The sequence below is a fragment of the Syngnathus scovelli genome, chromosome 18 (assembly GCF_024217435.2).
Source record: "Syngnathus scovelli strain Florida chromosome 18, RoL_Ssco_1.2, whole genome shotgun sequence".
Classification (NCBI taxonomy): domain Eukaryota; kingdom Metazoa; phylum Chordata; class Actinopteri; order Syngnathiformes; family Syngnathidae; genus Syngnathus; species Syngnathus scovelli.
In genome coordinates this window covers 7,228,438-7,252,611 of record NC_090864.1, presented here as the reverse complement: position 1 = coordinate 7,252,611, position 24,174 = coordinate 7,228,438, and the positions used below count along the sequence as shown (strand labels likewise).

Sequence of the window (24,174 nt, the reverse complement as noted above, 5' to 3'; positions counted from 1 at the left end):
ATATGACAAAAAAAAAAACGAAATATTGATTTGGTTTCAGCGCCACTTATGGGCGCAGTTCCGCCACTCGACTCTAAGTGGCAGTAGCGAACTGTTTACCTGCACTTACCCTAAACGAAGAAGTAAAGGAAAGCCGCAACCCGGAACTGTGTGTTAATAAAGCAGACTGACAATGGAGGACTTGAGGAGCTTTTGTCTTTTCATCTAGCTGGACGGACGCGCGGCGGTTGCAAGACAGCCATGGAGGCGGTGCAGTGCGGTTGATTGTGTGACGGAGCTGCGGACGCACCATGATCCCCGTGCCCCTGCTGGTGTGCGTCCTGGCCGGCTGGTGCACCGTGTACCTAGCGGACACGCTGCTCCGCGTAAGAAACAAAACAAAACAAAACAAAAACACAACAAACGTGCTCTAAATTAAAACTAAAAACCACAACAGGCAAACGGGCTTAGAACACACCATAAGTATTCAACGCCGGTAATTAACTCATTCAGTGCCAGCCCAATTAAAATGGATGTTTGACGTCCATAGTCGTCAATGGCAGTGAATGAGTACATAAACTTGTGTTAAAAGAAGACTCGAGACAAATCACTGGTTCTACTCATTTTCTTAGAAAGTACAAATAGGCAAAATTAGGGCACATTACTGCAGTGTCAATACCCATTTTGAGGTCATTTTTATTTGGTGGCGGTAGAAAACAAAATAGTGAGGCTGTTTTCTAATGTAGCAAGGAAAAGTCATCAGAAAAAAATAACACAAGTGTAGAAACCTGAAAAATTTACTGACAATAATTAACGTTACCAAAAGCTACAATTTTGTCTTATTGAATTGAGACAAAAGCTCATTCGATCTGTTGATAACATGCATCGACACAGCAGAAATGCTTGTGGTGAAAAGTGACATTGTTTCGCAGTCGTCGCCGACTCATCGGATCAGCTACGAGTCGTGGCTGGCCAGGCGAGGGTTGACCCTGTCCCCGTTCCACATCAGATGGCAGACGACCATTTTCAACCGACTGTTTGCGTACTGTGCGCGCATTCATCCGCGAGCGCTCTACGTCTGGTGAGTGACGTGTTCTCGTTGGGGTGAGCTGCATTTTGTGAAGAGCGCGACTTTGTGGTTCTCCAGGTTCAACAGCGGTCTGGTGTTCGGTGTGGCGGCCATGTTGGCGTCGGCGGTGCTGCTGGTGAAGACGCTGCAGGGGACCCTTGCTCAGATGACCTCAGACAATCCGCGCATGGGAGCCCAGCAGGCCCTGCAGGTGGTGGTACGTGTCCTGGGAAGAGAAATTGGAGCAAATCATCACTAAATGAGTTTTACTTGAAGACAAAATGATGTTCTTCAGGTTCCTGGTGTCAACCTACCCACGAGTCACCTGGCGTACTTCTTCCTCGCGCTGTTGCTCAGCGGCATCATACACGAGCTGGGCCACGCTGTGGCGGCATTGAGGTACGTCTGTTGCCACGCCAACCATACACAGTTAGCCAAAGTCAAAGCAAGTTGAGCAAACAAAACTCAAACCGTGTGCCCGCAGGGAGCAGGTGCGCGTCAACGGTTTTGGCGTGTTTGTGTTCGTGGTGTATCCCGGCGCCTTCGTGGACCTCTTCACGACACACCTCAACATAGTGTCGCCCGCCCAGCAGCTGCGCATCTTCTGTGCCGGTGAGCAAAATTGTTCTTTCTCATTGAAGCCTGCGGAGGGCAGCAAAGAGTGGCCATTGACATACTGCATTGTTTCGACATTCTAGTTGGTCATTTTTATTTATGCAATGAAATAATAAAATTCACATTTGTATTAATTTAGTCATAATGTTTTTCTACTCATTTATTTTATGAAACAGTTTTTATAAGAAGCAAAAAATAGTAAACTCAATATTTTATGTTTTGAGTCAGCATCTTTGATTAAATATGATGATTAAATATGATTATGACAATATTATTGAAAACGTAATTTAATTATTGTTGTCAAGCTCTGCTTTGCTTTCCTAAACATCTTTTGTGTGTCTTCTCCTCAGGAGTGTGGCATAATTTTGTGTTGTGCATAGTGGCCCTGGCATTGCTCTTCCTCTTGCCGCTCTTCCTGTTCCCGTTGTACTCCAGCGGCGGCGGGGCGCTGGTCACTCAGGTGGCGCAGGTGGGTGCAAATATTCCCGAGAGTCCAAAGCGGTAAATCTGACAATGTCGGTGTGGGTGCGCGTCAGGGCTCGGCGGCCGAAGGGCCCCGGGGCCTCTCGGCGGGGGACATCGTGACGGGCCTGGAGGAGTGTGACGTCACGGGGATGGATGACTGGAACAGCTGCCTGTCTCGGCTCGCCCGCACGCCGCAGACGGGCTACTGCGTGCCGACTGCCGGCCTGCGGCCCAGCTGGGCCCACGGACGAGGTTGGTACGGGCTCGTCACGGCAAATTGTTTCAACCCTCTGGCAGGCCCTGTTGAATTTTACAATTCCTTCACACAGTCTCTAATTTAAAAGAAGCATTTGTCTCACTTTTTCTGTGCGAGATTGAAGAGCAGATTGAAGTCGTCATGCCGTGAAGGAACCTGCTGGAATTGTAATGGGTTTTGTTTTCTCGCCAAAAGCGTTCAAGCGGCTGGACGGGACGTTGGACTGCTGCAGCAACAACAGCCTGACGGACCTTTGCTTCTCTTACATGAAAGGGCCCGCTGCTGAGAGAGAGGTGAAGACTTGAGTGAATTGGCGAGTTTCTCGGCTTTGACACGGTGATATATTTTTCCTCCCGCAGTACGCCTGCATGCCGGTGCGCAAAATGGTGACGGGCACACGGGTGTGCCACAGCGACCGTGACTGCGACGCTCACACCGGCCTGGGCGGCGGCGTCTGCGTTACGCCCTCCCTGCAGAACCAGACCCGCTTCATCCGGGTGGCGCACCCCCCCGCTGCTCCCATGCTCTTCGTGGGGTACCCTCCGCATCTCCAGCACGCCGGTACGAAGACTCCGTCCTTGTTTAGATGCTCAGAAGGGCTTCAGCGCAGCCGTTCCCTGAAATGAGCACCAAACGTATGACATTGATCCACCCCCCCGCCCCCCTTTCACAGTGAGTCTGACCAACTTTGTGCCCCGATTTGGTTTCCTCCACTTGGACCTACCCATCTTTTTGGAGACATTCTGCAAGTATCCTTTTTCCTGTGGACCTTTTGATTTCGCCAAAGCGAGAGGCAAGTACTGAAAAATATTTTAGAGTTGTGCATTCCTTATGGCCCCGCCTCCCAGGTACGTGTTTTCCCTGTCAGGCGCCTTGGCGGTCGTAAACTCGGTGCCGTGCTTTGCTCTGGACGGCCAGTGGATGCTGAACGCCTTGCTGGAGGCGACGCTGGCTGGCGCCGTGCCGGACCGACGCAAGCGCGAACTATTGGGCTTCTTCCTGCTGCTGGCCGGCAGCGCCCTGCTGGCCGCCAACGTGGCGCTGGGCCTGTGGATGGTGACGGCGCGATAAGTCCAAAACCGGGGAAGGGAGCACGTGATGCCCTCTCCCCCGGGTTTGCCTTTGAAACTCTTTTTTTTTTACTGGAACCGAGGAGGTCCATCGTGGCTGTTCAGTGACATTTTTTTATTTTTTTATTTCTTTTCCTCTTGGTTGGATCCAGATCAGAAACATTTTACATGTATAATACGGAAGTGTGCGCCCGTCCGAGTGTGTCTCCGTCTTCAAATCTTTCAATAAAGTGCTGCCGGCTGTCGTGATGCCAAAGGGATGACAAATGCTGAGACTTGTTGATTTTGTGGTGTCGCTTCTGCGTAGCCCGGCCTCCCGTTGACAGCCTTAAAAAATGCTCGCTCGCCAACGCCGAAGGATGCCACTGTTTGTGTTGGGATAAGATTCGAAGGTCCACCCATCCATCCCAGTCCGTGCATTTTCCAAGTGTGTGTTTTCGCTCATTTCGCACTAACAGCAGTCTGCCGATTGTTTAGCCAAAGTGGAGAGGAGGAGGCGGCCAGGAAGACTAACGAGGTGTTGATGGAGTTTCGCAAATCCCAAGGTTGGCACCCAAAGCGTTTCAACGCGCTCGTTTGGTTGTTTTGCAACTCTCCATGTGCTTTCTCATGGCCTTGTTGAATATTTAAAAAATTTTGAACCAAATAAATAGACTGAATTACTGCTTAAATAAAAACAAACGGGTCAGCTCCCAATTGTTTGGTCATCGAAGAAGAATGTTTAGCAAAGATAAGATATTTAATAAAACAAAAAACTAATCCTGCATGAGCTCTCATTTGGCTTTTGTTGCGAGCGGCCTTTCATCAAGCTCTCCTTCTTATCGCGTGATCTCGATAAGCAACATCGAGAGAGCCGCACGCTCATGATTGACGACCACTGCTTGTTTTTTCTCCGCAGGAAGTCTATAAAAGGACACTGCGGCCCGCGCCCCAAACCCTAATGAGCACGTGTGGAAACGGTTCTTCCCTGCGGCGGGATGAGCAGATGGCTGCGTTGGGCTGGGCTGGGCCGGGCCCGGCCGGGCGTCCAATCATGGAAACCTTTGTGTCGCGGGATTCGACGGACGCCGTGCGGCCGTGTACGACGGTATGAATAAAGACAAAACACTTTTAATATAAAAAAATAAAATGTACAAAAATGGGGAAAATACAAAAATCACAGATGAAGATGTTATAAATATATTTGAGAAAAATATAAAAATATTACAAAATAAATACCATAATTTATGTAGTGTGAGTAGTTGGAAAAAGGCACGCTTCTCTAAAATAAAAAAAGACTGCTGAGCATCTTTTGCGTCACTGTAAGACGTACATCTGCTGCTGGAAGTCTGCTGGAGGCGATCATCAGCTGACACGCATACACACACCGGGAGGGTGGAGTGACGGCAGGAGGGGCGGGCTGCTTGAAGAGCCCATCAGAAGTTGGAGGAGCTGTAGAGAGACCAGAAGGTAAGTGCAATCTCTCACCGTTAAGTTCCACCTCATCCTGATATTTCCGGCCTCTTTCTCCGATTAGGGTGCGAGCTTGGAAACGATGGAAGCGGAGCGTTTGAGCGGCGGTGGGGGCAGCGCGGGGGGCAAACCCTTGCGGGGCAACAGCCGGCGCTACAGGATTGCCTTGATTGTGTGCGCTTGTCTCTGTGGGATTCTGCTGCTTGCGCTCATCGTGGGTGAGTCCCTACACACACACACACACACACACACACACACACACACTCCCTCACGGTGCATAATCATTTGCGGAGTGCACATGGGGAGCCCAAGTGAGGTCCCGGCTGGCGTAGGTCTATTTCTGGTTGCTCTAAGGTTTCAGCATACGCTGCGCTGCGCTCCGGCCTCTCCCAAACTCACTCAGCCCGGGAGGCCCTTTGGGACAGCCGAAACACGCAAAGACTGCAATTTGGCTTCTGGGATGTTTTCAAGCCTTCAACTGCCTTGAAAAAAAACAAACCCAAAAAAGGCTGCTTAACACCTAAAACAAAGATTGACAAAATAAAAAAAGAAGCTTGAAGAAGCAAAATTTCATCTTGAAAACAAAACTATTTCTTTGTTTTTGTTGCTATACTGAGTGAACTTTTATTTATTAACCCATTTTCTCCAAACAATACTAACAAATCGACTCTAAAACAAATGAAAACTTTTTTTCAGCAGGAAATGTCTAAAAGCAGCCATTTTGCTTGAGTTCCCAAAGGCCGCATCCTTCGAGTTGCCCTTTGACCTCATTTTGCCTTCATATACTAGCACCAGCCCAAAATTGGCCCTATTTGGACATCCGGGCTGCCGCATGTTAAACAACATGATGCCTTTTTGGGGGCAAGAACCAAATGTCTAATTTTACCCAACAAAGAACAGAACTGCTGCGGGTCACCTTGGGGAAGTTGCGGTTTTTCAACACGGCCATGACATTCAAACTCGCGGCTAGGGCAACACTCACATCATCCCAAACAGTTTTGCTTGTTTGGTATATTTAGCAAGATTTGGAGCGTTGCGCTCGAGTGCACGCGCGCGTCACGCCCTCTTGTGGCGGCGCCAAAGTGTAATTACGCAAGCCCACTCCAAAGCCAAGCCTCGACTCCTCCGCCGCACACAAGAATGCCGAGTGTTCCGTTTTTTGCTTCTTGCAATTTGCTCGTGCGGGTTCACGCAGCGTGGAAATTGTACTGTCAAAATGAGGCGTCGCTAGCTTGAGGCGCAAGTTCACAGTGTCTCCTTTGTGTCCTTTGAATTCTTGACGGGCTTGCAAACACGCGATAGCATTCTTTGCAAAGACTGGCTCAAAGAAAGCCAAGCTTACCCCCAGGCCTTTGAATCACTGGCCAGCCGGGAAACATCGAGGACACCCGCGGCCTTGAGTTTCTCTCGTCCCCATCATGACCTTTTATGCCCTCAGTTTCGCAAAGAAGCAAACAGCAGCAGTTCTGTCTGACTCCGGAGTGCATCGAAGCAGGTGAGAGCAACACCCTTTCTTTTTTCTTCTACATTTTCCGTGGCCTCGTCTCATGTAATGATTTATCTCTAGCTGGAGCCATTCTAAGTAAAATGGATAAATCGGTGGACCCTTGTGAGGATTTCTACATGTTCTCCTGCGGCGGCTGGTTGGAGAATAATCCCATTCCTGAAGACTCGTCCACGTACGGGATCTACCAGTTGCTTCGCCAGCAGGTGGACCTGCGGCTCAAAGGTGCTCGGCATGAGGAGGAGGGGGGGTCCAAAATATGTTGAGGTTCAAAGTTGTTGTCTCCCAGAGTTACTGGAAGCTCCCACTGAGGCCGGCGAGTTAGAGGCGGTGACCAAGGCCAAGATCCTTTACCGCTCCTGCATAAACGAGAGTGAGCGCCGCACAAAATGACGCCGAACCAAATCGTCAGCAACGCATTTCACACTTGCTTCTCTTTTGTCCAGGTTTACTGGAGGAGCTGGACGCACAGCCCATGCTGAGGACGCTGCAGGAGCCCGACTTCCGCTGGCCCGTTTTAGGCGAGGGCCTCGGCGGCGACTTCCGCTGGTCCGAGCGAGACTGGAACCTCCTGCGGACGCTGGCCCGTGTCAGGAACCGGCACAGCAAGAGCGTCCTCATTCGGATCTTCGTCTCCCCCGATGACAAGAACTCCTCCAAATACATCATCAAGGTGGAGTCATTTTTGTCAAACCGAATTAGACTTTGTGTTACTCCGGTGCATTGTGGGACTTTTGCCACCCCCAGATGCTAAAAGCAACCAAGTGCACTCACGTGTGTGATGTGGACTGTGATGGACTGTCAAAGAAGCTGCTTTTTTTTTTTTTTTTGCTGTTGTTTTACGCTCCAGTGAAAATAAAAACAAACTCCAGATGTTTTTTTTTCTCACAGCTGGATCAAGCCTCCTTGTGTCTGCCGTCGAGGGAGGACTACATCACCAACACCTCCGCTGCACAGACGGTGACTTAAAAAGCCCTTACAAGAACTTTCTTTGAATTATTTGAGGTTGAATCGATTCCCAGATTTTTTTAACTTGATTTATAAATGTGAGGTCAATGGTGGAAAACGTTTTGCCATTGTTGTTTGAATCACAAAAACCTGGCATTTGAACAGGGGTGTGTAGACTTTTTATATATTTATGTAACAAAAAAATCATGCATTGTGTGTGTTTGTGTGTGTGTGCAGTACCGCGCGGCCTTGTTGAGCTTGATGGTGGACACGGCCATGATGCTGGGTGCTCCCCAGAAAGCGGCGCGGGTCCAGATGGAGGAAGTGCTAAACTTTGAGACCAAACTCGCTCATGTAAACAAAACTCGAGCAATATATCAGAAGCTGCACACACACACGTAGACATCTTTTGTTTTGTCTCTCACTGGCACAGATGATCATTCCCTACGAGAACCGCACTAGCGAGAACATGTACAACAGATACACGCTGTCCCGACTTCAACGCCAGATACCGCAGGTACCTTCATTTCATTTGGTCCGAGCATATTTTGCCCACCTTCTCGCTAAATTGTGAGCTCCTCCTCCCTCAGCTGGACTGGTTGTTCTTGGTCAAGTCTGTGGTGGAGTCCGACAGCGACCCGTCTCGCGTGGTCTCCTCCTCTGAACCTGTCATCGTACGGGCGCCGCAGTACTTGCGGGACCTTGTGGACCTCCTCAACGTTACCCACCCAAGGTAGACATCTTCCTTCCTGATGGTTGAGTCCATCAACTGAGGAGGTTCATGAATGTCTCTCTCTTTCCACAGGACGGTGGCTAACTACGTGCAGTGGAGAGCGGTTTTCTCCAAGCTGACCACCCTCAGCCGCCGCTTCCTCTACCGATATCTGGACTACGCCAGGGTCGGCGCCGTTCTGATCGCGCCGAGACCGCAAGGAATCCCGCTCGCGCTGATGCTTGTGACCTGGTTTGGCAGGTTACCACGGGAACCACTTCTCTGACACCGCGTTGGGACAAGTGCGTCAACTACGTCGAGAACTCGCTCCTCTACGCCACGGGTCGCCTCTTTGTCGACAACCACTTCCAGGAGGAGAAGAAACACATGGTAGGCATTTTCTCTTTCTCTCTCTCATGATGACGGTTTGAGTGAAGGCTTCTCGCGTTCTCGGCAGATGGACGAGCTCATCGACGGCGTTCGCTGGGCGTTCATCGACATGCTGCAGAAAGAGAACGACTGGATGGATGAGGCAACCAAGACGAGAGCTGTGGAAAAGGTGAGCGCTCCGCACGAGCTTCCTTATTTCTTTTTGCTTCCTTCTGGGCGATGCTTTGAAATCACTTTGTCGTGCCTCAGGCGCACGCCGTCCTGGCCAAAGTGGGCTACCCCGAGTTCATCCTCAACGACACGTACCTCAACCAGGACTTGAAGGAGGTCAGTGCACCGCCTCCCATTACGGCCGCGGCTTTGCGGAAAACAACCATTGCGCCGAATTCCAGTTGGACTTTGACGAGAACGACTACTACGGCAACGTGATGCAGACGCTGAAGTTCATCGCTCAGTTCGACGTGTCCTGGCTTCGAAAGACAGTCCCGCGCACGGAGTGAGCCGTAAAAGACGAAGCTGTTGTTTTGCCAAATGGAACGGGAGGCTTGACGGAGCTGCCGGGCCTTTGTTTTGCCTTGCAGGTGGTTCACGAACCCAACCACCGTTAACGCCTTCTACAGCTCCTCCACCAACCAGATCCGTAAGGATTCGTTTTGTCCACCAAACTTTACTTGGCCAAGCAATCTCTGGTGTTAAAAAAAATGTCACCTCAGGGTTCCCTGCCGGCGAGCTTCAGAAGCCCTTCTTTTGGGGCAAGGACTATCCCAGGTGACACGCTCGCTAGACGTCTCTGAGCAGACATACTTTGGCCACTAGATGACATCGACGGACTAAACCATCCTCTGTCGCTCTTGCAGGTCTTTGAGCTATGGCGCCATCGGCGTGATTGTCGGCCACGAGCTGACGCACGGCTTCGACAGCAACGGTAAGTACGCAGGCCAGCCAGCTGGCGATTTAACCGGAGCCTTTTCTCTGTTCCTCGTCGGCCGGGCCAGGCCGTAAATATGACAAGGATGGCAACCTGGATCAGTGGTGGAGCAACTCATCGGTGGCGGCCTTCACGGAGAAGACTCAGTGCATGGTGGAGCAGTACAACGACTACTACTGGGAGGAGGCGGGATTAAATGTGAGCACTTTCTTCTTTTGTTGTTCTCATCTGAAGATCATGTACAAAATTCCAAAAGAAGTTGTTGGGAAGCAGCAACCCCCCCCCCCCCCCCCCCCCTCAGCAACAGAGGGAGCTTTGTACTGATGCTTCTCAGTCGTCAGATTCTAAATGACGTTACTTTGCCATTGGAAATGTTTGCGCTTTTTTTGTAATACCCTAATATTCCACTAGAGGACGCCAAAACACATTTTACGAGTGACCCGAAATAGGTTTAAGCTTCACCTGGAGCATACAAGCCCTAAGAGTGCCTAAGTTCAGCTTAATGCTAAGACAGAATGCAAAATATTTAGCATCGCAAGTGCTGTGAGGGCTGTCGCGTCTGCAGGTCCGTGGGAAGAGGACGCTCGCGGAGAACATCGCAGACAACGGTGGAGTGAGACAAGCCTTCAAGGTACGACCACATTAGCGCAGGCGGCACAGAGGCAGGTCCGATTGTTGTTTTCCACCTCAGGCGTACCGGCGCTGGGTGGACGAGAACCGAGGAGGTGTGGAGGAGCCGCTTCTGCCCGGCGTGGGACTGGACAATAACCAGCTCTTCTTCCTGAGCTACTCGCACGTAAGCAAGCGTGCCTGCTCTGCGGGCATCGGCACCGCGCGGGGTCTGATCCACTCATGATGTGCCCGCAGGTCCGCTGCAACGCGTTCAGAACCGAGGCCGCCAGGGACCAAGTGCAAAGTGGGGCGCATAGTCCGCCAAAATACAGGTGAGCGTATGAATGGGAGTTCAGCGGTGAGGAGAAGGAGACCTACCCTGGACTTTCCTTCTTTTCCACTTCCAGCCCAGGCTAAATTGAGCTCCTCCCCGCTATGCAAAGTAAATTGATTTTTTTTTCCCCCCTGTGCCAGGGTGATCGGAGCGATGAGTAACTTTCCTGAATTCAGCAAGGCCTTCAACTGCCCCGACTCGTCAACAATGAACAGAGGGGCGCAGTCCTGTCGAGTGTGGTGACCTTATTTTGTTTGTGAAACTCCTGTTAAAAGCAAATTTGAAATCGCACGAATGATGAAAATGAAGAAATCAATGACAGTCAAATAATCACTCATTCGAAATTATTACCCAAATACTTTTAGAAGTCATTACTGTACGATCGTATAATTGCATTACCTATATTTTACTTGATACTAACCTGAGACTAATCATTGGGGGATAAAATCAAATTTGTATTTTTATTTATTTATTTTTCAATGAGCAAAATAAATGTGATTTTGTAATTTTAGATAGGTTGTGCAAATAGTTACCTCAGAAGCAGCTGGAGCTGTGATGCACATGTCGCCATGGCAACTGACTCAGCAGCCTTTCATTGTGAACTGAAGATGACACAGTTTATGAATTATTTTATCAATAACAAAAAACAGATTCTGCTTAACAACATGTTGCCCTGCAGGCCTGACCAGATATTAGACCAAGGATTTTTTTTCCACATTTATTTTGACCTCTGTTATTGAGCAGTGGCTATTCATTACACACACATACTATAGGCATTGTCTCACCCTTATGGATGCCAGCGTTGCCATGGCAACTCATTGTGACGTCGCTCTTATCAGGGTCACCCAAATGGGATTTCTGAGTGACAGGCAAGCAGACATCGCTGTTATTCAGCTGCATCTGTGGCAACCCTGGCGGCCATTGCAGCGGCAAGCGCTAATTAGCAAAACCACCCATTGGCCTGCGCGTGCGTGTGTGTGCGTGCGTGTGTGTAAATAAGCCATGTTCAGCCATTGGTGTTGAAAGCAAATGCTGAGAATTGCTCCTATTTATCTCAAAGTGTGAAGCCGCAGCGGCTTTCTGAAAGGCGCAGTTTGAACAGTACGCCAATTTGGCTACTTGGGCTCCCTCTAGTGGTCCGTGAAAGAAGCACTCGATTCATTTCAAACTATGCATGTTAGTGTTTTGAAATACAGTCATAGAGTTTAACAACAGAACAATAGTTTGTATTTAACATCACTTGTTTTTGTTCGGTGTTGCGTTAAGAAAGAGTGCCCGGATGTTTTTTTTGCCTTCTCTGTCACATTGCACATTTCCCCTTCTGCCTTTTCCGGACTGTAATTAAATTTAGAGCCAGCCCCGCCCTCTTCTCAGCCTTCTGTCTTGGACAGCTGTAATGGACGATAATGGTGCCACCGAGTTTGAAAATGAGCCCCTTGTCGTCATGGTCGAGATCCAGATACTTAATCGGATGTTTCTAAATTTAAGCGCGGCGCACACGTGCCTATAACCCGAACATTTACTTGTATTAATCCTGTCATCATTTTTTTTGGACTTAGTTCGCTTTGTCGTTGTCAATGAGGCTCTTATTTTGAAATCTTCCCTCCTGTATTGCGTGGAGAGTGCATGTGCACACACACGCACTCACGCGCGTGCAAAGACGGCTAAGCAGCGGCGCCGTGCTGGCTGGGCTGAGCTGAACTGAGTGTTTAGGGGTGCTGGTACCAGATCTCGGTCTTACCAGAGGGGTACGTAGATCTGAAGACGCGTCTTAAGCGGGGATGCCCGCTGCAGCATCAGGTAGGCGGATGGAGGCCGGTAGGGGCGGGGGGTGCTAGCTGGCGACATGACTCACCACCTAATTGTCGCTCTAATTTGTAAAGAGACTTCTTGACGGATTAGTGGAGGACCGTAGACCGAGCCGAGACCCTTCCCGGTGGCTCCGGGAGTAAGAGCGTGAGCACACCCCCGCGCCCCCTCCCCGCATTGCAGATGCAGACAAGTGGGGCGTGCTCGGATGCGCCCGGCCACCCCTGATGCAGCTCGGCGCCGCCTCGGGGCTTTCCGCCGGCTGGGAGAGGCTGGGGGGGCCGCTGGGTGGGCCGCTGGGGTCTCCTCGGCCGCGCGTCGCCATGCTGCGCCAGGCGCTGCACGCCGGCCTGAGCGGCGGCTTCCGAGCGCTCGGCCGCTTCGTGGCCAGCCAGCCGGTGCTGTTCGCCTCCGCGCCGGTGCTGCTGGCCGTGCTGCTGGGCGCCAGCTTCAGCCGCTACCGCGTGGAGGAGGACGTGCAGAGCCTGCTAGCACCCAAGCACAGCCTGGCCAAGATCGAGGGCAACCTGGTGGACAGCCTTTTCCCCATCAACCACTCCAAGCACGCCCTCTACTCGGACCTGCAGACGCCCGGCCGCTACGGCCGCGTCATCGTCACCGCCCGACGCGGGAGCCTGCTGGAGCCGCCCAATCTGGACGCCGTGCTCAAGGTAAAAGCCGCCGGCCCCGCCCCACGCCCACCCGCTCTCAAGTCTCAACCCTCCGTTTGTCTTCTGCAAGAGGACAAGTGCGCAGACTACAAGCCACCCATTTTCCGAGGTATTAATAGCCAGTATCTATTTCCCCAATATAGGCCAGTGAAATGCATCTTGCGGAAGAGGTTTTATTGCCTTTTTTTTTTTATCTTGAAAAGTCTTGGTATTTTTCCTCCACTATGACTTCATTTAAACTGACAAATGAGTTCACCCGGAAAGCCAATTTGGATTTGAGCGTAAAATGAAAAGCAACATTAGGCAAATTGTAATGGAACAGCAGGAAAAAGTTGAGCGTATCCGGCTTGTTGCTAAGCAACCGTGCGGCTGTTGGGACTGTCGTCCTCTTGTCATGGCAGCTGCACAGGGATGTTGTCAACATGCTTGCGACCCCCCAAACGTGCGAAAGAAGGCTTCAAAAACTCAAACTCACAAATACGGCCAGAATTCAGCTTGCAGGCAAGGTTGTGTCATTCCCTCGAGTTAGTGAGATGGTGCCAAAGCACTACTTTTGTCATTCGCGACTAATGGTGTGCCGTTCCTTTCTTGCCAGCTGCACAGACTCATCTACCAGATGCAGGTGACGGTGCCCCCGAGCAGCCCCGACAGCTTCAACTACTCCTTCTCGCATCTGTGTCTTCCCGACGACAAGAAGGCGTGCATTGTGGACGACATCATCGGCGCCTTGGAGGAGATCCGCTCGGCCCGGGCCGCCAACCGCTCGGCGCCGACGCTCCGCTACCCCATTACACAGCTGGCCGGCGGGCGCCGGGCGTACATCGGCCACCAGCTGGGCGGCGTGCAAACGCGGGGCCCCGACGGCGAGGGGGTGCGGTCAGCCCGGGCGCTCCAGCTCACCTACTACCTGCAGGCACGAGGCGGGCTGATGGAGGGTGTGGCCGGCCAATGGGAGAAGGCCTTCTGTGGCCGGCTGCGGGACTTTGCGGCGCTGCACCCGCAGCTGGGCCTCTACCCGGCCACCTCGTTGTCCCTCGGTACAGACTTCCAGCTGTCCTCAGTGCTGGCGCGCCGCCCCCTGCTGGCCGGCTTGGGGCTGTGCGGTGTCCTGGCCATCCTGTGCTGCTCCATGCGGGACTGCGTGCGCTCCAAGCCCTGGTTGGGCACGCTGGCCTTGCTCTCCGTCACACTGGCGGGACTGACGGCCGCTGGGATTCTCAACCTCAGCGGCTCCACCTACAACTCCACCTACCTGGGCATTCCCTTCGTCATGCTGGGTGAGTGAGTGACCGCTAGTCTCCGGTTGTAGCCGTGATTCTTCTGAAACAGAGCAGAAAGATAACAGCAGTACTTGCAGGCATCCGTTCTTTATCCTCTGCAAAGAATATCACTGCGGCTTACTGAGGAGCCATGACGTGTTTTTTGGGGAGAATGCAGATGAAATTGTCCTTTTCAGCAAGACAAGGTGCTGAAATTAAATGAAAGTCAGCCTGTGAGCTGTCATCTGAGGTGTGAAGTGCTTCGTCGTGTTGAGGTTGTACAAATCCTCATTTCATGTGTGCCATGACTGAATCACTGTCGCCGTGGCAACCAGAGGAGAAGCCACAAGCCGCGAGATGTACTCGCTGAAGCAGAGTGACTGCAATGTGATCGTTCAGGATGTTGATGAATTTTAAGCTTTCTGCTTGGAAATCTCGTTCGGTAAAATAGTAAACAAAAGAAAGAACCTGCATTGGATGTTTTTACTTTTTTATTTCATGTTACATTTTGAAAACATTTCATTTTAATGGTTCAATTTAGCTGTTGACGCTACACCTAATTTGATAAAAATGCAACCCCCCCCCCCCCCAGGTCACGGCCTCTTCGGCTCCTTCGAGATGCTGTCGTCGTGGCGACGCACGCGCGAGGACCAGCACGTGAAGGAGCGTGTGGCGAGCGTCTTCGAGGACGTCATGCCGCGCTTCTCGGGCTCGACGGTGCTCCACCTGATGACTTTGGGCCTGGCCGCCTCGCCGCTCACCAACATGGAGGCGGTGCGCCTCTTCTGCCGCACGGCCGCGCTCGCCGTGGCCGTCAGCTACGCCTACATGCTCTCCTTCTACAGCTCCTGCCTGGTCTTCACCGGCTACCTGGAGACGGGCTATCGGCACGGCTGCTTTTGTCGACGAGTGCCCCGACAGGAGCGGCTAGATTCCAAGCCGGCCTGGTACCGATGCCTGATGTACACCCGCTACCAGGATGAGGCGCAGACCGCCACCGGGACGCCGCACGGTCCAGGACACGCCCCTTACCCGGCCAATGTGGCGCACACGCGCACTTACGTGCACCCTCGGGCGGTCAACGACCAGCCCGCGAGCACGCCCGGCCACCCTCGGGCCTCGGACGCTCACCCCCAGGACTCGCACCTTCTGCTGGGCTGTGTGAGGCGTTGCTACGGTGACTGGATCACCAACACTTACGTCAAGCCCTTTGTGGTGCTGCTCTACCTGGTCTACGTCTCCTTTGGACTTATGGGCTTCCTGCAGGTGAGACAAGAAACATTTTTCAACAAAAAAAAGGAAATAATACTCTCAAGTAGAATAACAAAATACATACTTGGCCTACTTGTTTGCCTAAGGAACCCGTTTTGTGTTGCCGGCAGGTGGCCCAGGGCTCGGACCCCAGCGCACTGGTCGCCATGGACACAGCCACGGCATCGTACGCCCACGCCCAGCAGCTCTACTTCAGCTCCTACTCGCCCGTCATCGGCTTCTACATCTATGAGAGCGCCCCTTATTGGAACGCCACCGTGCAGAGCGACCTGCTGGAGTACGCCAAGGGCTTCCGGCGCATCAGCTGGCTGGAGGCTTATCTGGCCTACCTGGCGGAGCGCAACCAGTCTGGCAGCTGCTCTCGGGAGAACTTCACTTACGCGCTTCGCCACGACTTCCTACGCGAGCCTCAGTTTGCCCATTTTGCCGACGACATCATCTTTGCCGAGCGGGGTCCGGGCCAGGAGCCCGAGGTGGCGGCGTCTCGCATCTTCCTGGTGGCCAAAACCACGGAGAACAAGCGGGAGGAGATGTCAGTGCTGCTGGACACGTTGCGGCGCCTGTCGCTCACCTCCCGCGTGCGCTTCCTGGTCTTCAACCCGTCCTTTGTCTACCTGGACCGCTATGCTGGTGCCATCAGCGCGCCCCTGCGCCACTCCCTCCTGGCCGCCCTCTTCCTGCTGGGCCTGTCCTCCCTGGCCTTGGTGGAGCCCCTGGTGTCGGTGTGGCTGGGGCTGACCCTGCTCTCGGTGCAGTTTGGCGTGCTGGGCTTCATGAGCCTGTGGGGCGTGGAGCTGGACTGCGCGTCCGTCATGTGCCTGATCCTGGCGTTGGGACACGCCACCGACTGCAGCGGGCCGCTACTGTGTGGCTTTGCGGCGGGTCGGGGCGACGGCAGGACCCGCTGGGTGCGAGTGGCCCTCGAGAGGCACGGTGTGCCCTCACTCCAAGCCTTACTCTGCTACGGTGCCGCCCTGGCGCCGGTGGGCTCGGTGCGCTCCAACCTGACGCGCACGCTCTTCCGCTGCCTGGTGCTGACGGCTGGATGCTCCGCCCTGCATGCGCTGGCGTTCCTGCCCGCCCTGCTCACCTTCCTGCCGCCTTCCAAAAGCCGAGCCCGCCGGCCTGCTTCCGGCGACGCCCTCCAGCAGGAGGCCGAGTGCTTGGAGATGGAAGACGGCACTCGGGTGGTCGACCAAATCACCACGGTCTGACTTTGGATGGAGGAGCTGGATGTAGCGTTTCCATGGCGACGGGCAAACGACCAAAGAGCCGAGCTCAGGCACGGCCGATCTCATCGTTCAGCTGCTGCCGACTGTTTGCTTGTGTATAGTTGAGCGCTGCTCCGCGTGGACAAAAGTTCTGGGACGCACCTCGCAATCAATAATAGGAACCTCCACGCCACCCCATGTCACCAAGAACATTTTAGACAATTATCTGCTTCCGAGGCCTTCTTTGCTAGCAGTACGCAAAGCGCGGTCCCAGTTACTGAATCACCAAGAGAATTTGAGAGTAACTTTAGGTGGACACTCCTCCACGTTTGCTTTTCACTTCCCGTAGGAGTCCCAATACTTTTGTTCATTTCAGTGTTCTTATCCGTCACAACCTGAGGAGCCAATCAGCCGCATCACAATACAAATGCCGGACAAATAAAGTCAGAGTGATTGAAAACTGCTCCGATTCTCTTTCCAACTGCAAAGTTTTTCTCGGTAAAATAAAGCTAACTTCATTTCAAAATGCTTCGCCCTATTTTCTTTGCTCAGCCCCGATTTAGTCCTTAATCGAAGCCGGCAAGGCAACACTGAAACCGCGTTTCAAATCTCAGGAGCAACACCAGACCGCCACGACGACCACAACAACCACAACAACAACGTTCAGGACCGAAATGAAAAGCGATCCTTCGGAAACAAAGGTCGCTTGCCCGCATTGACACTGTTGCTCCTGCGTAATGATCCGATTTTGTCTGATGGAATTAAACAAAAGCTGGCTGACACTCGAGCCATCGGCGCCCGTCACGGCGCACTGGCCTTGAGCACGTTTCAGTCCGTTCACTTTACGGATGACTTGAACCCGTTCCTCAAATTCGCAGCCACACCCATGACTGTGCGTGTGTGTGTTTTGCATTTGGCCAACGGGAATCCATTTCACAGTTGAGCCCAACCATTTTATACAATCCTAACATTCTTCCGTGGTTTGTTATTCCACAAGCACGCACGCAGGTGAGCACAGTGAGACGGATCAAATAAAGGTTAATACTCTGTCCAGGAAGCGTCTGGCCCCACATCCTGTAGCTGCAGCTGTCGCCCCGAGGCGGCCTGATTGACGGCAGGAGTGGAGAGATGGACAGAATGATGCTCTGAGGTTGACGGGAGGCTCAGACAGAAGGATGGACAACGCAGCCTGATGAAGTGCGGCAGGTTGGACGGACGGACATGCTCAGTCCTCCTCTTTGTAGGCGTGTCCTTCCCGCTGCAGAGTGCCTGAGACTCACTTCTGCAGCAGAAGATGGATAAGAAGTGCGATGGCGGGACATCTGCGCCATGAGGCCACTCTTCCAACCTAGGACGGATGCAAAATGGACCCTAGGAGTACGAAAAGCATGAGGTAAGGCTTGTTTTTAGTTTCTGTTGTGTGACTTGTCTCTTAATTTCAACGTGAGTTGAAAGAAGGTGACTACATAGCGTGACTTTGTGTCAACAAAGCCCGTGAGAGTTTGACATGCGATATGCGGAGTGCCGTGCGAGCATCGGGACAATGAGGCGGCCAACAAAAGCAGACAGCGGCCCTGCCTTGAGGTGCTTCGTCTTGTTCTTTGGTCACATGGTGTCAAATGAATGTGATGGAAATCCACAAGGGAGCTCCAAATGTATTGCCACCAAGTTTGAAGATGAGCAGTTGAGAAGGACTCGAGTCCAGCCTCAGATTGAATCTGCCCCGTGACTTTTGTGTTTCCAGGAGGAGGAGGGCTCGTCACTCTGACGGACGGTGGAGGTGCGCATATGTTCTGCTCCAAGTCCTTAGACTGTTCTTTTTGGGAACTGCTCCAGTCCCAGGTACAAATATCCCATTGCTACCCAATCTGGTTCTGGTGCTCAGCCAGTTCTGGGGTTGAATTCACAACCAGAACCCAACCGATTCCAGAAGCTAATGGCCTGTCCTCTATGAAAGCGTTTGGTTACTTCCTGGGAGACACCAAGGCGGTGCTGGATGGTTGCGAAGACCACTGGACCCTGCAGGACGGCACGTCTATGCCTGTCTTGTTGCAGATGAGCGTGTGCCTGGACATGCGAGTGCTCTCCTCTGGAGAGTGGGTGGCCTTCTCCTACAGTTCAGTGCACGCGCCCAGGCCCGAGCTGGGTCTGGAGGGCAACGAGGGGGCGGTGTACGGGTGGCTGCTGGGGGTGCGGCACCACTTCCCCGTCAGTCTGTCCCTGGGTCGCTGGCACACCGTATGCCTGAGGAGAGACGTCCCCGGAAACTCTTTCAGTCTGGAGGTAAGGAGTCCGAATGTTTGTTTGGGGAGCCATTTGTGATGGTCTTGGGTTTCAGCTTAACGGACGCCTGGCGGCCAAGCGGACGGTCATCGCTCAGGCCGTCCCGCCCTCGGGGTCACTGTGGCTGGGCTGTCGCCCCCGGCGGCGGCCGCGCGGTGCGGCGCACGGCCAGGTGGAGGTCTACATGTTCCGCGTGTGGGCCGACCTAGCTCAGCACGGTCCCTGCGAGGACGGCACCGTGATTGGCTGGAGCGCTCGCTTCTGGGGCGTGACCAGCCCCAAGGCTCGGGAGACGGACCACAACCTCCATTGTGGTGAATATTAGCCCTTTTAGTCTTCATTGTTTGGAGGAAATGTTGGAGCAAGTGTTAACTAGCACATGTGTTGTTTTTAGCTCAAATACCTGAATTAGGACCCTCTATCTCCCCTCCACCTGGTAAGTCGATCACAATGCCCGCATCCGGCTTGTGTTCACTTCTGCACAGGGGAACGCAGTCGCCTAAATCTTTATTCCATTTTTTTTTTTGCGTTCAGTTTCAACATCCATTGACAGCCACCCTCAGAGTGAGAGTCTGCCAGTCACAGTGACCTCTAGTGGCCACGGGGAAAAAACCTCTTCAAGCAGTCCATCGGTGACGCCACCTCCTAGTGCCACGACGTCGTTGGACATCAACGTCACTTTCGCCATGACTACCAGTGACTCCACACCCATCAGATCTCTGCCTCAAAGTTTAGCCCCACCCACTGACCACAGCCCAGCCAATCACATCTCAAGTAGCACCGTAACACCTCATGAAATGTCAAACTACACAAAGCGTGCTACAGCTGACTCATTACTACCCTCTGCTAGCAATGCACTTAATGTAACTACAGTAAGCGTCACCACTCACCACATCAAAGACACGTCACATTCCAAATTAACCACGACTTCCTCTCCATCTGACTACAACGTAACTACACACCCCAGAGGATCTATACATCTTCCAAATGACACAATGGTCAACACAACAAGCCGCACTTTGATACCGTCTACCAACAATAATCTTGTCGAAAATGTAACTACAGGGAGTGAAATAACACTCCAAAACACCCCAAAGTCCCGCTCAAGTACACCATCCACTACGTCTCACTATAGTGTAACGACTTTGTCACCTCTTCCAAATGGCACAACTTTTTCTGATTTTTTGCAACCTAACAACACACTTGAGCACGATGCAACGATCACACTCCTCATCAAAAACACGTCACGATACAACACGGCTTCCTCAACACCAGGCTACAATGTAACAGAATCAACGGTACGCAACATTACATCTGATTTGTTACAACCACTCGAGAATAATGTCGCTACAGAAAACCTTCTCATCAAAGACACGTCGCCATACAACTCAACTTCCTGGACACCAATTGCCAACGTAAGTGACAGTAAAGCAAATAACCCGGCAGTCACAATGGCTGACACGTCGATTTCCACGGACGCACTCAACCGCAATACGATGACAAACCCACATCGTGGTTCTCACCGTCCGACAACATCCAACAACGTGACGGAAGGGAGAGACCGCACTGTGGAGGCCACCGGTGAAACGGTTGTTTCTATAACAAGCAGCAATCACGAGGCCACGCCCACAGAATCGACACGCAATGATTCCCAAGCCAGAGTGGATTTAAGTACGAGACTTGGAGTCTCCCGTGAACTTTTCGCCACCACCACTACAGCGGAGACGCTTCAAACTACAAACGTCGGTCCAGAGTCTTCCTCATCTGGTAAGACGCCCTTCCCCACCATTTGTCAAATGATGCCAATCAGTTATTCCCCTCAAGGTATCGGAAAGACTACCACGTTGTCTTCGGGCACCAAGAAGAACTTGGAGGAGCAAGCCGACAAACTTCTTGAAAGCACCTGGGATGTATCTCAGCTCAACTCCTCACAGGTAAAAATCAAAGCCAATGACATCAACGTCGAGCTCGGATCCGTCTTCATCTTCTGATGATCCTCGCGAGATTTCCTATCGTTGAGGCCATTAGTAGTTAGCTTTGTTTTGTGTTGGACGTGGGAGGTGGCGAGGTTGGTGGCGGAGCTGGAGAAGCTTCTGGATGCTCCCAACGTGTCTCAAGCTTTGGCCAAGAAAATTGTCAGCATCATCAGCAACCTAATGGAGGGCGACACCCTTGCCCTTGCCCCATCCTCCAACAGGTTCTTCCATTTTTTTAATTTATTACAAAAAAAAAAAGATGCATAGATCTACGTGAGATGGGTTCTCTGCAGGATCATCAGAGTGGTGGAGGACTTGGGTCTCAAGCTGCTTGTGAGCGACACCCCTGCAGTTCTCTCGTCCAACTCGCTGGTTCTGGCCGTCCGTAAAGTGGACGCAGCCGACTTTCCGGAGATGTCCGTCGACATCTTCAACACCGAGCACGTTCAGGTAGGGAGATCATCCCGGTTGACAACTCGCTGAGTTTTGATCGTACGTTTTGTGAAGATGAGCGACGGGGGGGGCGGGGGCGGGACCAGGACCAGGAAGCGGGACTCCACCTTGGCTTCCGTGTACCTCCCACGTTCCATCACGGAAAACTTGAGCCGTGACGAGCGCAAGCAGGTCGACAGGGTCCAATTCACCTTCTACACTAAAGCCATCCTGTTCCAGGTGCTCTCACCCGTGCATTCTTGAGTGCATTCTCTGCCACTGACGTCCATATTCGTCCATCGGGAATCCTTAAATGTCACTTTTTGTGAGCGTGTTCCAGGACCACACACTGACCAAGCAGACCGCCGTCAGTCCGGTGCTGGCGTCCAGCGTGAGCAACGTGTCCATCAGCAACCTCACCGACAAGATTCGCTTCACCGTTCGCAATAGCCGAGCGATGCATGTGCGTGCGCATGAACGCGAGCGGCAAACGGCTCTGATGTCGATGCTTCTCTTAACTTCTTCTCATCGCTCGCGACAGGCTAACAACGAGGCCGTCTGCTGCTTTTGGGACTTTGCCCTGAACGGTGAGGTCGTGCGTCGCGCGGCGAGACCCGTTTTTTGATATTATGGGATGAATTTGCATCAGGTGGTGCGGGTGGCTGGAGCTCGGCCGGCTGCTCGCTGGTGAGTGCCACGTCGTGGACGACCACGTGCGCCTGCAACCACCTGACTTCCTTTGCCGTCCTGCTGGTCAGTGCTTGACACATGACTTTTAGCACAAGCCAAGCCCTCTAACGCTTTGCCGCCACAAAACAGGATCTATCCAGAAGCGGGCTCGATGACCCCCGGCAGGCTCAGATTCTCACTTTCATCACGTACGTTGGCTGCGGCGTTTCAGCCATTTTTCTGGCCGCCACCTTGCTGACGTACCTTTCGTTTGGGTAAGGATCCTCGATCCGGTTTTCGGGGGGGCTCTTTCTGAATACGTTGGGTTCTGAACTGCGCAGGAAGTTGCTGCGCGACATTCCAGCTAAGATCCTGGTGCAGCTTTGCTTTTCCCTGCTCCTGCTCAACCTGGTGTACCTGCTGGACGGCTGGCTGGCGACGTATCCGTATGGCGGCCTTTGCATCGGCGCTGCCTTCTTGCTGCACTACTTCCTACTCACCTCCTTCACCTGGGCGGGGCTGGAGGCCCTGCACATGTACCTGAGCATCGTGCGGGTCTTCACGCCTTACCTCAGCAGATACATGCTCAAGTTCTCGCTCATCGGCTGGGGTCCGTCTCTTGATGCGGCGCCGCGCTCGCGAAAAAACTTCTCACTCTTGCTTGTCATGGCCGGCAGGGGTTCCGGCCGTGGTGGTGGTGGTGGTGATCTCGGTGGACAAAGACAATTATGGCCCGCTTGTATACGGCCGTGACGGAGATGGCTCCTCTGGAGACTTGTAAGGGATGCACGTCGACGGCCCGACGGCATGATGTATGAATTTGCGTGTGCTTTGCAGCTGCTGGCTGCGCAGCGACGCGGCCTTCTACGCGGGTGTGGCAGCCTACTTCCTCCTAGTACTGGCCTCCTGCTTGCTGGTGTTCGGCGTGGTCATGGCGCAGCTGCGGCGCATCAAGAAGCAGAACCCGCAGCACCGGTCGCCGCAGCGCGGGCCGGCGGCCGACCTGCGCAGCGTGGCCGGTCTGGTGGCGCTTCTGGGCCTGGCCTGGGGCTTCGCACTCTTCGCCTGGGGCCCGCTGCGCTTGCCCTTTGTCTACCTCTTCAGCATTTTCAACTCTCTGCAAGGTCACTGCCACAAAGGTTATCTTTTTGAGCAAGGCACAAGATGGCGGCATAGCACTACTTATGTCTAAGTGAAGCACGTCACCCAGCATAGTTCCTTGGCACTAATATGCCACAGGGTTAGAGCGCTCACGATTTTTAGATCGTCAGCTCCCACCCAAGCACCCAAGTTGAGACGGTGGCAAAGCACTACTTTTACTTCAGACGCCATTTCCCTTTTGCAGGTTTTTTTCTCTTTGTGTTCCACTGTGCCTGTAAGGAAAACGTCCGCAGGCAGTGGCGAACTTTCCTGTGCTGCGGGCATCTGCGATTGGCTGAAAACTCAGGTGATGTCACGCATGAAAGTATGCCCTCAAAAAAAAAAAGCGAACTAAGGCACAAGCTCTTTGCAGACTGGAGTCGAACCGCCGCTCGGGACAAGCGGAACTTTTCCGTGAGCACGTCGGGGGTCTCGAGCCGCCGGCCGGCCTCTCGGAGCTCCTCGCTCGCCAGCACCAACGCCAGCGGTACGTCTAGCGCTGGGGCCAAAAGTCATTGAGGCATTTTTAATGCGCCATTTTGGAATTCGGTTGTCCCCGCAGGGTCGGTGTTTGCAGACAGTGGTGTGTCCGAGGTTTCCAGCGGCGACGTGGTCCTCAACGAACTCCACAGACAAACTGTCCTATTTTAAGACATCCAATTGTTAGTGTGCAGTCATTGAGGTTCCTCTTATCTGTAATTGCAGACTTTTCCACTAGGTGGCAGTGTAAAAGTCAAAGGCTCAACCTATGAACTTCCTCCAGCCACTCGTGGCTCTGGAGGTGTGCCTCGTTGTATCGTCACTTGGCTAGTTTTGAAGTGCTGGATTTGCCTGACTTTGTTGTCTTGTCACAAACATGGTGAGTCTAGTTGTTTGGTTTTGCAAAGTCTCACGCTCGCCCAAATGTCTGTGAACTTTGAACTCTGGACACCTCGCCTTCATCAAATGTTTTACGCTCATTATTCAGTCATTCATGTCATTAGTTCAGCGAGTTGTATCCAATTTAAAAACACATTTCTAATATAGATCATTTGAAATTTGCAATCTATGTGTTTATTTGTGTTAGATGAGTTTGATATGTTTCCAGATTCAAAAATAAAGGAGGGAATGATTTTGAA

At 52.6% G+C, this 24,174-nt stretch overlaps 4 protein-coding genes across 6 annotated transcripts; all 4 read left to right on the top strand.

Annotated features, from left to right (window-relative positions):
* The first annotated feature begins 106 nt into the window (after positions 1–106).
* mbtps2 (membrane-bound transcription factor peptidase, site 2) lies at positions 107–3,721 on the top strand. Its single transcript, XM_049749054.2, has 11 exons — positions 107–365; positions 912–1,060; positions 1,127–1,265; positions 1,344–1,447; positions 1,533–1,660; positions 2,014–2,132; positions 2,200–2,380; positions 2,580–2,677; positions 2,744–2,945; positions 3,058–3,133; positions 3,233–3,721. Exons 1-11 carry the CDS (start codon positions 291–293, stop codon positions 3,453–3,455), a joined length of 1,494 nt encoding a protein of 497 aa, XP_049605011.1. The 5' UTR covers positions 107–290; the 3' UTR covers positions 3,456–3,721.
* Positions 3,722–4,651: 930 nt separating this feature from the next.
* phex (phosphate regulating endopeptidase homolog, X-linked) lies at positions 4,652–10,845 on the top strand. 2 transcript variants are annotated; one of them, XM_049749050.2, is made up of 23 exons: positions 4,652–4,903; positions 4,971–5,124; positions 6,345–6,401; positions 6,474–6,635; positions 6,700–6,783; positions 6,857–7,083; positions 7,302–7,370; positions 7,596–7,712; positions 7,792–7,875; positions 7,949–8,091; positions 8,164–8,257; positions 8,332–8,460; positions 8,528–8,629; positions 8,710–8,787; positions 8,853–8,956; positions 9,042–9,100; positions 9,174–9,228; positions 9,318–9,385; positions 9,456–9,586; positions 9,954–10,019; positions 10,080–10,184; positions 10,256–10,332; positions 10,475–10,845. In XM_049749050.2, the coding sequence occupies exons 2-23, from the start codon at positions 4,989–4,991 to the stop codon at positions 10,575–10,577; spliced, it is 2,250 nt and encodes a 749-aa protein (XP_049605007.1). In that variant the 5' UTR covers positions 4,652–4,903; positions 4,971–4,988; the 3' UTR covers positions 10,578–10,845. The 2 variants fall into 2 exon arrangements, with proteins under 2 accessions (XP_049605007.1, XP_049605008.1); XM_049749051.1 differs by lacking the exon at positions 4,652–4,903 and having other exon boundaries at positions 4,914–5,124.
* A 153-nt stretch (positions 10,846–10,998) lies between these two features.
* ptchd1 (patched domain containing 1) lies at positions 10,999–17,019 on the top strand. 2 transcript variants are annotated; one of them, XM_068648789.1, is made up of 5 exons: positions 10,999–12,814; positions 12,885–12,923; positions 13,410–14,091; positions 14,666–15,339; positions 15,456–17,019. In XM_068648789.1, exons 1-5 carry the CDS (start codon positions 12,371–12,373, stop codon positions 16,557–16,559), a joined length of 2,943 nt encoding a protein of 980 aa, XP_068504890.1. In that variant the 5' UTR covers positions 10,999–12,370; the 3' UTR covers positions 16,560–17,019. The 2 variants fall into 2 exon arrangements, with proteins under 2 accessions (XP_068504890.1, XP_049605006.1); XM_049749049.2 differs by lacking the exon at positions 12,885–12,923.
* A 198-nt stretch (positions 17,020–17,217) lies between these two features.
* Positions 17,218–24,174, top strand: LOC125985845 (adhesion G-protein coupled receptor G2). Its single transcript, XM_049749047.2, has 20 exons — positions 17,218–17,949; positions 18,301–18,398; positions 18,514–18,839; positions 18,895–19,153; positions 19,234–19,275; positions 19,374–20,606; positions 20,664–20,773; positions 20,900–21,036; positions 21,109–21,265; positions 21,323–21,487; positions 21,588–21,710; positions 21,789–21,834; positions 21,897–22,000; positions 22,067–22,191; positions 22,258–22,526; positions 22,594–22,693; positions 22,754–23,040; positions 23,262–23,363; positions 23,430–23,543; positions 23,619–24,174. The coding sequence occupies exons 1-20, from the start codon at positions 17,921–17,923 to the stop codon at positions 23,705–23,707; spliced, it is 3,915 nt and encodes a 1,304-aa protein (XP_049605004.1). The 5' UTR covers positions 17,218–17,920; the 3' UTR covers positions 23,708–24,174.